At 45.0% G+C, this 12,544-nt stretch overlaps 1 protein-coding gene across 30 annotated transcripts in view; it reads left to right on the top strand.

The window, feature by feature from the left end:
- Window positions 1–12,544, top strand: part of EFCAB6 (EF-hand calcium binding domain 6) — a 241,057-nt gene that overhangs the window by 24,126 nt on the left and 204,387 nt on the right. For all 30 annotated transcript variants that reach the window (XR_014081614.1, XR_014081615.1, XR_014081611.1 and 27 more), the window contains one exon: window positions 5,822–6,033. Coding sequence is in view for 11 of the 30 variants with exons in the window: in XM_081587864.1 (XP_081443990.1) it covers window positions 5,822–6,033 (212 nt within the window). In the remaining 19 variants the exon portion in view is untranslated. The remainder of the gene's footprint in view (window positions 1–5,821; window positions 6,034–12,544) is intronic.

The following is a 12,544-nucleotide window of genomic DNA, read 5'->3' as shown; positions in this document are numbered from 1 at the left end:
GGAGGGTTTCTCCAGCTTTGTGCACCTCAGGAGGTCCTCCTCCACCTTGCCTCCCTGCGTCCAGTCTGCAGCGGGCCGCCAAGGGGCACTTGGTGAGGGTCCCATAGGCTTCATAGGGGCTTGCCTCTGGTCTGTACTCAGCCATGGTGAGCAGCTGCCTGACACTTAGGGAAGAGCCCCCCATGTCTCGGGGCATAGCTCTCAGCCCCCCTGCCTTGCTCCCAGCTTTGGGTGCTGCCACTGCCGTGTGGGAAGGCCCATGTGGATGGGTGCAGACTCTCTGTGTGCCTGAGGCTCTTGCGAAATAAGATCGCAAGATCGGGATCGGTCCACATGGCTACTTCACATTGGTGGTTTTCTCTACGCCCCTGTCTAGAATGAATCTGCTTCTCTTCCCAAGACTCTGCGAGGACGAAAGGAGTCCAGGGTCTTTCTCTCCAAGGAATGACTGGTCCTTTCTGGAGTTCAGTTTCTTTGCATCCTCAGTTCTTTGATGGGTTTCAAACCCTTCTCTCTCTTTCTCTCTCTTTTTTTCTTCTTAGCTTATCCTCCTTGTTCTCTTTGCTGGGGTCAGAATGATAGTCTGTGTGACTTTCTATATCCTAAAGGGAAATAGAAAATTTTGTCAGTTCTCCTCCAGAAAGATCCTATCAATTCGTACTCCCACCAGCAGGTTATGCAAGTTTGGCTGTTGCTTTCATTTTAAACCAAAGGAGTCATATTAGACTTATGAAATACAAAGTTTTCCTTCAGGTAAAATCAGATAGTTTCAAATCAATATTTTCTGATACTTTAGAATTGTTGATTGCTAAGAAGGAGATTCTTGGGAAGCATTGAAAATACACATGGAAAGTCTGAAAAAAGATTTCAAGACAGAGACGGACATAAAGGGGTCCCTCTTATGACACTGGGTGCAGGAGGAGGAATTCCAGGGTGGGTGGGCAGAGGGAGAAATACTCGTCACCAGCTGACATAGGGCCCTGCAGCTCTGCCACATGAATCAGCTGCTTCTGAGGTTCAAACAACACAGAGGGAAGCAGGGAGCTGCCCCTGCACAACCAGCATCCTTGGAGATTTAAGTCCCTTCTTCTCCCCCAGGCTCTGAGCCCAGTCTTCTTCTGCCTGTCTGACCTCTTGTATGTTAAGCATTTGGCTCCATGTCCTGAAACAGCACCGCAGCAAACAGCAGCTGCATTGTGACCCTCCCCGCCGTCCTAAGCTCCAGGTCGCATCTGCAGCTGCCCCCTGACCTTTCCGCTTGAGCATCACCTCGCAGGCATCTCAAACACAAACTGATCGGACATCTCTTGATACCCAGCATTCTCCATCCCAGTAAAGGGCATCATCATCCTTTATCTAGTTCCTCAAGTGCAGGACTTATCCTTGATTTCATTTTCTTTTCATCCCCCGGCCCTCTCCAGCTCACCAAGCCAATTTATCAGTGAGACCTTGTCAGCTGTGTTTCTAGGTTATGTCTCTATAATCTGTCCCCCTCCACCCCAAGCCCTAGCCCCACCGCAACCTTGACCTTGTTCAAGTCACCATCACTTCTTCTTGGAACTTGGAATTGCTTCCTCACTGAACTTCTCATTTCTTGCCCCTCTGTAATTTACTCTCCGCGTAGCAGCCAGAGTCATTTTTTAAAAACCACATACATTAATAAGATCACTCACTGTTTGAACTTCCTGAGTCTTCCCATTGCCCTTGGAGAAAATCCAGTCCTCGTGGAGGAATCTGAGGTGTCACCCACCCCGATCTCAGCCATCACTGCCTCCCTGTCTCGCTGGACACACGCCTCTGTCCACGGAGGTCTCTCGCCTCCCTGGACCCGTCAGACTCACTCTTGCTCAGGGGCTCTTTACCGAAAGCTCTTCTTCACAGCAAAGATGGAGTGCTGAGGACACTCCCACTGCAGCTGCTTGCCTGGATCATTCTCTTCTTCTGGTTTCAGCTCATCAGACTACCCAGAGAGGCTTCCCCCAACTCCGCCACCTGTGACAGCTCCCCGGCCGCCCTCACCTCCGTGGTCTGTCCTGCTGCCTGTAAGCACCTGGCACCGTCTACCGTTACGTCATCATTTATTTTCTGTCTCTTGTCCTGCTTCTCTCCTCCGGAGTCTGTCTAAGCTTTCCAAGAGCAGAGCTTCCTGTCTTACTCACGGCAGTCCCGCCAGTGCCTAGAGCAGCGCTGGAATATGACAGGTGCTCAGAAATACCTTGTGAATGAATGAATTCCACATCCTTTCAAGCCAGTGTTTCGAAAGGGTCTCTTCTCTTCCTGCCTGCCTGCTTTTCTGAGGCTCCCACACAGTCAGTTCCCACACCTGGATCTCCAGCACCACTCTCTATGACCTCTAGATTTGTGTGTTCAGTTTTCAAATGGACATCCCCACTTGAACATCCCAAACTGAGCTCCTGAGCTTTCCTGTAGACTTTTCTGTTCCAGGGGTCCGTTGCTACGAACAAACTCTCCCAAACACAAAGGCTTGAAACCTCAACCATCATGTCTTTTGCTCACAGATCTACAGTTGAAGCAGGTCCCAGGGATGGCTTGTCTCTGCTCTTTGCAATTCAGTGGGGGAGTTGCCAAGGCTGGGGGCAGTTTGACATCTGGGGCTGGAATCTGCTGGAGGCTGGCCCTCTCGAATGGCCAGCAGGTGGTGCGGGCTCTTGGCTGGAAGCTCAGCTGGGGCTCTTGGCCAGACACCTCCTACACGCGGCCTCTCTGCGTGGCTCCTTGACCTTCTCACAGCACAGCAACTGGTGTGAGCATCTTAGGAGGACCAGGCAGAGGCTATAGTGCTTTTTTTGTGGCCGTGTCTTAGCAATCACATAGTGTCAATTCTGCCCTAGTCATGGACTCATGCACATTTTATTTTTTTTTATTTTTTATTTTTTTTTCATGCACATTTTAATGGGGAGGAATGTACACCCCACTTTTTATGGGAGGAGAGTTAACAGGATATCATAAGAGAAGCATGTGTGGTGGGCATCTTGTTGTGGCCATGACAGACAAAACCATCAACCAACCACATCTTCCGTTTTCCTCTTCTCACCGCTCACCCAGCCACCCACACTAACTTCGTCCTCGCCTCCTACCTCACCCAGCGCATCACATCAGAGGGTTCTGTGGCCCTTCTCTATTTTAACAGCTCTTTTATTCACCCCTACTTTGCACTCGCTGACCATCACATTAGTGTAAACCTCCCTTAAGACTCATCTGAGCTGGTTGTAATCACCCAGCACGTCTTACACCACCCCTCTCCTCCCCCTTCTGTTTCTCTCCCGTGTGATACCAGAGTGAAGTTTAAGAATGAAAATTAGAGGGCTTCCCTGGTGGTCCAGTGGCCAAGACTCTGCACTCCCATTTCAGGGGGCCCGGGTTCGATCCCTGGTCGGGGACCTAGATCCTAAACGTTGCAACTGAGAGTTCTCACGCTGCAAGTAAAGATCGCATGTGCCGCAGCGAAGATGGAAGATCCCTCGTGCTGCACCTAAGACCTGGCTCAGCCACATAAATCAATATTCGAGAATGAAGATTGGGCCGTGTCGCCCTCTCAGTGACAGTCCTGCTGTGGCATCTCACGGCCAGAGCGCGAGGCCAGAGGACAGGGGTGCCTGCCTTGGCTCCTTCGGACTTGCCCAGTCTCCTCTCCTGGCTGGGGTCTGCTCTGTGCAGCCCCTGCCCCCGGCCATCCTCCACAGCAGCCCCACTTCCAGCCCCATCTCTCGCTCTTGGGGAAGACAGCCTTGCAGTGGAAGCGTCACCTTGTCCTCTAAGATTTTCCTGAGACCCTCAGCCTGTCACCCCAAACCAGCCGTCTATGTTCTGGGTCTCCAGTGTTATCCCCGTTAAGTGAGGCCCTCCCTGGAGGTCACTGTGGGCATTGTGAGCGAGAGGAACCCCCAGCAGTGGGCACAGGCCTCGTGCATGCGCGGTGAGCAAGCTTCAGGGAAGGCGGGCACTGGGGTGACGGCCCGTGCAGCCCCTGGAAGGGCGGAGTGAGCCCTGGATCCTGCCGCGTTGCTTCCCCTGAGCCAAGGGCACCTGGAAGCTCTTCACGGCAGGTGGGGGCTTTGGTAGGTCCTCTGTGACCGCCTCAAACTGAAGGCAGCTCAGTCACCCTGCAGCTGTGAGCAGGCCCCTCGCTGCCTCTGGGAGGGTCCACACTGGCACTTCGAATCTGTTGATATCATCTGGTCCAGGTCACCCTAAGGCTAAAGCCATCATGTCCACGTGCCAGAAAGGTTCCACTGCTTGATGAGGAATTCTCGTTTCAAGGGAAATACCTAGAGTCTCCCTCTCCGAGCCCCTGCTTGTGAATGATTTGATGAAAAATGCAGCAACGTTCAAGACATTTCACATGTCCAGAATTTACTGTGTAGGACAGAGGTACTAAATGGACTGTGGTCACCAAGACGGAAAGTGAATACAATAGTCTGAAGATTTATGTGGTGCTGGAGAGGATGTGGAGAAAAGGGAACGCTCCTACACTGTCGGTGGAATGTAAGTTGGTGCAGCCACTGTGGAAAACAGTATGGAGGTTCCTCAGAGAACTAGAAATGGGAGTTACCGTGTGATTCAGCAGTCCTACTCCTGGGCACATATCCGGACAAAACTAGAATTCCAAAATTATACACGTACCCCAGCGTTCATAGTAGTGCTATTCACAACAGCCAAGATATGGAAACAACCTAAACAGCCTACATTTTATATATATACATAGTGAGTGGGTGAGCAAAGTTGCTCAGTCATGTCCGACTCTCTGTGACCCCATGGACTATAGCCCACCACGCTCCTCCAATCCAGGGGATTCTCCAAGCAAGAATACTGGAGTGGGGTGCCATTTCCTTCTCCAGAGGATCATCCCGACCCAGGGATCGAACCCGGGTCTCCTGCATTGTAGGCAGACACTTTACCGTCTGAGCCACCAGGGAAGTCCTATATATATATATAAAATATGTATATATGTAGTCCTATATATATATAAATATATGTGTGTGTGTATATATATATATATATATATGTATAAATGCAGTACTACTCAGCCGTAAAAAGGAATGAAATAATTCTATCTGCAGCAACATGGATGTAGCTAGAGATGATCATATAAGTGAAGTAAGTCAGACAGAGAAAGACAAATATGTATCACTTATATGTGGAATCTAAACCATGACACAAGTGAGCCCATCTATGAAACAGAAACAGAATCACGGACGTACAGAACAAACTGATGGTGGCCGAGGGGGTCAGGGGAGGGGTGAGGAGGGAGGCTGGGGTTTGCAGACGCAAACTAGCGTATATAGAATGGGTAAACAGAAATGTCCTAATGTGTGGCACAGGGAACTGTATTCAATATCCTGTGACAAACTGCAATGGAGGGGAATATAAAAAAAAGAATGTGTATATAAATATATAACTGAATCATTTTGCTGTACGGCAGTAATTAACCTAATATTTTAAATCAACTAATGATTTGATCAAAAATAAATTTGAAAGAAAAAGCTTTATTTGCGATGACATTAATTCTTAACTATGTTTTACTCCAATATCCCGTGACATAGGTCCTTTCTAGGGAAGAATCTTTGCCTTTTTCTTTCTTTCTAATGTTACTGCTATTGTCTATATTGATTGAAATGTAAATTTCAGAGGTGAAAACAATGACTGCAGATCTGCCATTGCAGGTCATCTGCTTGTAAACCTAGATGTAGTAGAAGAAATGCTGTTTTAGAAGTCTGCTGGATCCTAGTACACAGTGAAATAGTTTTCATCATCGTAGCCTTAAGTGCGTCTAGTAAACAGCTTTCTCTCTCTCTTACAGCCACAATCGTTGCAAATCCAATACTCTCGTCCTTAGATGTTAAACGGATTTTATTTCAAAAAATTACCGAGAAAGGAGATGAGTTGAAGAGAGCCTTTCACCTGCTCGACACTGCTAACAACATGACGGTGACCAAGAGTGAACTGCGGAGGGTCATCACAACCTTCCTACTGCCTCTCACGAGGGAACAGTTTCAGGATGTTCTGGCTCAGGTATCGGGTGAAGGAGACTCAGAACCACCCGGTGTGCGGGGGGAGATGCAGGAGATGACAGGGGCATGTGACCTAGCCTGGCTTTCCCCGCACTGTCCCACATAGAATTCCATTTGTTACAGTTCAGTGAAGTCCTGGCAGGTCTGGGGCCATCACCTTGTGCTTGGGTCATATTTTGCACGTAGCACTATTATAGTCATTTTCTTTTATTTTTCTAAGGCTTCCATATACACAATATTTGAGGGACTTCCCTGGTGGTCCAGCGGCTAAGACTCTCTGCTCCCAATGTAGGAGGCCGGGTTCAATCCCTGGTCAGGGAACTAGACACCCCCTGCCCTGGCATGTCACAACTAAGTTCACAAGCGTAACTAAAAATGACCCCACGTGCAGCAATGAAGCCTGAAGATCCTGTGTATCACAACTAAGACCCAGTGCAACCAAATAAATAGATAAGTATTTTTTTAAAAAAAATAAAGAGTATTTGGTCAACATATATTGTGAAACTTAGTACTTACATTTGTTCTTACCTCAAGTGGTTATTGAGCACCTATTGTATGCTCCATCCAATGCAGAGCAATCAGTTTTCAGCTATTATTTATTCAATTTTTTTTTTCTGTCTGCTCCTCTCCTCTCTTGGACATTTTGGTGTTGTCTTGCAGACTCTGGAGGCTCTGTTCATTTTTTAAAATATTTTTCCTATCTGTTTTGCAGATTGCATGATATCCATTGATCTATCTTCAAATTCACTGACTCTTTCTTAGCATCTCAATTCTGTTATTAAGTCTATTCAGTGAATTTTTAACTTTAGACATTGTATTTTTCAGTTCTAGAATTTCCATTTGGTTCTTTTTTATAATGTCTATTTATCTGCTTAGATTTATTGATTTTCTTTCAATTATGAACGTATTTCTTTTAACTCATTGAGCATATTTAAAATAGCTGCTTAAAAGTCCTTGTCTGGTAATTTTCATCTCAGGGTTGGCCTATTTTGATCTTTTTTTTCTTGAGAAGAGTCGCATTTCTCTGGTCCTTCATTTAAAAAATTTTTTTTTTATTTTTTAAATTATCAAAGTGCGATAGCACATTTAATGGAGATGTGGAACATACAGAACAAAGTTACATATAGTTCCACTATATATTACAATTATTTTTTCAGTAGATAAGTTAAAAATTTTAGTTGGAGTTTCAATATCAAGCTCTTAAAAATTAATATAATGAATAGACAGAAAAGTAGAAGGGGATAGTAGACCTGAAAACCACTATGAACCAATTCAACATAATTAAGATTTATACAGTTTTCACACAACAGCAAGATACAAATTCTATTCAAGGTCCCATAGACTATATACCAGGGACATAAAACAAGGTGCAAAAATTTCATGGTCTAAAGGTTTTGAAATCATACTGTCCTCTTATCACTGTGGAATTATGTTAGAAATGAGTATCAAAAGATATTTGAAAATAACCCACATATTTTCAAGTGCAATGTGTCCTTTACCAAAAGATCTTTGACTTCGCCATTGAAAGCCTCAATAAAGTTAGAAGACTGAAAAAATACAGAGGGAGATTGCAGAAAAGAAAGCATTTAAATGAGAGCTTAATACCAAAATGATACATTAATATCAAAGATACTTTAACAACCCCATGTATTTGGAAATTAAATGTCCACTTTTAAATGATGGGTGTATCTAAGAAGCCATAACACGGAAGATTAGAAAATAATTGTAACAATAAAAATGAAAAGAGAATTTATCAGAATTTGTTGCATGCAGCTGAAGCTGCTCAGTGGAACTACATGCAATGTGGAATCTTGAATTAGGTATGAAAACAAATAATTGGTCCTTCACTGTTGAGTATTTTTGAATTATATCCCAGACTAATGGTTTTCAATAGAAATATAATGTGAAGCACATGTGTAATTTTAAATTTTCTGGTAGCTACATTACAAAGATAAAAAGAAATAAGTGAAATTAATTTTAATAATATTTTTGTTTGACCAAAATGTCTCATTTCAACATGTAATCACTATTCAAAATTGGTGGTAAAATATTTTACATTCTTTTCTGTGTACTAAGTCTACAAGGCCTGGTGTATACTTAATACTTAGAGCAGACCTCAATTCAGACACCACGTTTCCATTGGAAATACTTTACCTGTATCTTATTATTGTTGTTCAGTCGCTCAGTCGTGTCTGACTCTTTGTGACTTCCTGAACTATAGCACGCCACACTTCCCTATCCTTTACCATCTGCCAGAGTTTCCTCAAACTCTTGTCCATTGAGTTAGTGATGCCGTCAAACCATCTCATCTTCTGTCATCCCCTTCTCCTCTTGCCCTCAATCTTTCCCAGGATCAGGGTCTTTTCCAATGAGTTGGCTCTTTGCATCAGGTGGCCAAAGTATTGGAGCTTCAGCATCAGTCCTTCCAGTGAATATTCAGGGTTGATATCCTTTTGGATTGACTAGTTTGATCTTCTTGCAGTCCAAAGGATTCTCAAGAGTCTTCTCCAGCACCACTGTTCAAAATTCTTTGATGCTCAGCCTTCTTTATAGTTCAAGTCTCATATCCATACATGACTACTGTATAGCTTTGACTATGGAGAAGGCAATGGCACCCCACTCCAGTAGTCTTGCCTGGAAGATCCCATGGATGGAGGAGCCTGGTGGGCTGCAGTCCATGGGGTCGCTAAGAGTCAGACACGACTGAGCGACTTCACTTTCACTTTTCACTTTCATGCATTGGAGAAGGAAATGGCAACCCACTCCAGTGTTCTTGCCTGGAGAATCCCAGGGACGGGGGAGCCTGGTGGGCTGCCGTCTATGGGGTCGCACAGAGTCGGACACGACTGAAGCGACTTAGCAGCAGCAGCAGCTTTGACTATACAGACCTTTGTCAGCAAAGGGATGTCTCTACTTTTTTTTTTTTAACCTGTAGTGAGATTTCATAAAATTTGCAGTTAAAATACTAATTTCACCTAGTCGTTCCAAACATAAAAATTTTCCAAAAACGGACTTAATTTTAGAATTTAAATTAATTAACATTAAAGGTAACAGTTCATTTCATCAGTTGCCCTGGCCACAATCCATGTGTTTTGGAGTCACGTGTGGCTCTGGCTGTTGATTACACAGCATGGTACCCTGGAGACATTGGATTCTGTTATACTGACTCCTTCAACTTTCAATGCCTTTGCTTTGGCAGGCAGTCAGCTTCCAAATTCTGTCTTGCCTGCAGCAGGCAGTCATTCATATCATGGTTCAGCTCTTTTGTCTTTTTTTTAAAAATTTATTTATTTTTAATTGGAGTATGGTTTCTTTATAATATTATGTTGGTTTTGCCATACATCAACATGAACCAGTCATAGGTATACATATGTCCCCTCCATCTCGAACCTCCCTCCCACCCTCCACCCCATCCCACCCTTCTAGGTTGTCACAGAGCTCTGGGTCGAGCTCCCTTTGTTATACAGCAGCTTCCCATTAGCTATCTGCTTTACATATAGTAGTGTATATGTTTCCATGCTACTCTCTCCATTCGTCTCACCCTCTCCTTTCCCCACTGTATCCACAAGTCTGTTCTGTATGTCGGCATCTCCATTCCTGCCCTGCAGATGGGTGCATCAGTACCATCTTTCTAGATTCCATATATATATGTGTTAATATGCAATATTTGTTTTTCTCTTTCTGACTTACTTCACTCCGTGTAATAGGCTCTAGGTTCATCCACCTCATTAAAACTGATTCAAATGCATTCCCTTTTTTATGGCCAAGTAATATTCCATTGTATACATGTACTCCAGCTTCTTTCTCCATTAATCTGTTGATGGACATCTGGGTTGCTTCCATGTCCTAGCTATTGTAAATAGTGCTGCAGTAAACATTGGGGCACATGTGTCTTTTTCAATATGATTTCCTCAAGGTCTATGCCCAGTAGTGAGATTGTTGGGTCATGTGGGAGTTTCATTCCTGGTTTTTCAAGGACTCTCCATACTGTTCTCCATAGGGGCTGCATCAATTTACATTCCCACCTCTTCTGTCTTTATCTGGGACTCTTTGCGTGTGACCTGCACACGCGTGGTTCAGGCGTCAGCCGGAACACGGACAGAGTGGGAGCACAGAAAGTGGGGCCCCTCCTTGGTCTCTCTCGTGTTTCAGATCCCCCCCACATTTCTAATGGCTGTGGTTGCTTTGGGTTCAGTGTGTTGGTTCTTCAGGGTTTCGGTGGGGGGGTGGCAAACTTAGCTGCTTTGTGCTGGCCACTGACTGTGGCCACTCTTAAGTTCAAAGCCATTAAGAACAGGAAACTCCATACTTGTCCCTTCTTCTGAAGTTTTAAAGGTTTTTCCTCCCAAACCTGCCTGCTTTCTTTCACTCTCCAGAGCCTTTAGATAGTTCTTTTTTGGTATTTTGACAGCGTCTACGGGATGTTGACTGTGGGAGGTTAGTCTGTTAAGAGCTTTCTCTGCCACAACTTCTGCTACATTGTTTTTAAAAAAGCAGTCCCAGAGTTAGGGACAAGTTGGAAGTATAGTGCAAAGAACAGTTGTTTTTCCTAAGCCATTTAGAAAGAAGCTGCTTCATTACCTCAAATATCTCAGTGTTCAGTTCAGTTCAGTTCAGTTCAGTCACTCAGTTGTGTCCAACTCTTTGCAGCCCCATGGACTGCAGTATGCCAGGCCTCCCTGTCCATCACCAACTCCTGGAGTTTACCCAAACTCAATGTCCATCGAGTCGGTGATGCCATCCAACCATCTCATCCTCTGTTGTCCCCTTCTCCTCCTGCCCTCAATCCTTCCCAGCATCAGGGTCTTTTCCAAGGAGTCAGCTCTTCGCATTAGGTGGTCCACGTATTGGAGTTTCAGCTTCAGCGTCAGTCCTTCCAATGAACACCCAGGGCTGATCTCCTTTAGGATGGACTGGTTGGATCTCCTTGCATGTTTCCTTAAAACCAGAACCCTGTTCTGTACTCCCACAATGCAACCATAATGGTGAAGACAATAATGCCATGTCACAACGACCAACTCAGCCCTGGGCCCAGGTCACAATCGTGCAGTGCATCTGGCAAGTCTCCTTTCATCTGGATGTTTTTCAGTCTGTCCTTAGTTTTGAGGACCGTAACACTTGGAAGATTGCAGACCTGTTATTTTGTAAAGTGTCCCCAACTTGAGTTTATCAGATGGTAGATGTTTCCCGATGGCTACCTTGAGGCCTGCATCTTTGGCAGGAATGTCGCAGAAGCCATGCTGTGCTCTTCTCATGACCTTTTGTTAGGTTGCAGGTGACTTCAGCCTGTCCCATTACTGCTGCTGTTCCCTGCGGCCACTCCATTAAGGTGGGAGCTATCAGATCCCCCTTTCTTTTTCACAGTGGAATGTTCTTTACACACTCTGTAATTAATAAGCAATTTGTAGGAGAAATCTCTGAAGCTATGTAGATGTGCCATTCCTCACCAAACTCCATATATTCTTTATTGTTTATATATTTGCAGGGACTCGAGATTTCCTGTTTTATTAAGGGGGTATGATCCATTGCTTTCATGATTTATTTTGATATTTAAATTGTCCCTATTTTAGCCACAAGAGCACCTTCATGCTGGTTTCTGTGTCCTTTTGACGTGTCCCCATCATTTTTTGAGCACGTTCTTACTTTCTGATGCAAGGTATTACAAACTCACCTGTACTTTCCATGCTCAGTCCTGGGATCATCCATTTCTCCAAAGAGCTCTGGTTCTTTTTAATGGAAAAAGGCATCTGGAATCTGGGATGTAGGCACCAAGGCTGCTCATTGCTCCTGGACGTCACTGCTCCAGGCCCTCTAAGTGGGCAGAGCTCCAGGGGGCATATTCTATATATGCATCTGTATATATATACATGTGCATGCATCTGTGCTCAGCCACTCAGGCATGTCCGACTCTGCCACCCGTGGACTGTAACCCGCCAGTCTCCCCTATCTATGGGGTAGATCAGGCGACCACACTGGAGTGGGTTGCCATTTCCTCCTCCAGGGGATCTTCCCAACCCAGGGATTGAACCCGCTTATTTCACTTATTTGAATATGCTGGCATGTGACTCATCACCCATCTCCCATCTCCAGCACCCTCACATCCAGGTGGATGCCCTCTGCCCGCCGTGTGGGCTCACTCCCTGGCTCTGGACCAGGGCTCCCCCACATGGCAGACACCACGTGTCTCTGCCCTGTCTAATGACTGCAGGACTGAATTGTGAGGGACAAACAGGGAAGAAAGGAAGGGGAAGGAAGGTGAAGAGCTTTCCTCCTCTTCTTTTAAAAAATGTTTCCCCTTTATGCACTTCCAGAATCTCGCAAATAGCATATATTGAGTCTTTCACCTGTTACTATTTATTATGTCCACATTTTAAATAAAAGCTTTACTAAGATATACTTTATATATTATAAAATTCACCATTTAACAGTGGACAAGTTTGTGGGTTTTTAAAAATGATTTTATTCATTTACTATCTTGGGCTGTGCTGAGTCTTCATTGCTGCACAGGCTTT

This window comes from Giraffa tippelskirchi, chromosome 4 (assembly GCF_054371585.1).
Source record: "Giraffa tippelskirchi isolate mGirTip1 chromosome 4, T2T-mGirTip1v1.2.pri, whole genome shotgun sequence".
NCBI lineage: Eukaryota > Metazoa > Chordata > Mammalia > Artiodactyla > Giraffidae > Giraffa > Giraffa tippelskirchi.
The sequence above is the reverse complement of the archived record's forward strand: the minus strand, read 5'-3'. Positions and strand labels throughout refer to the sequence as shown.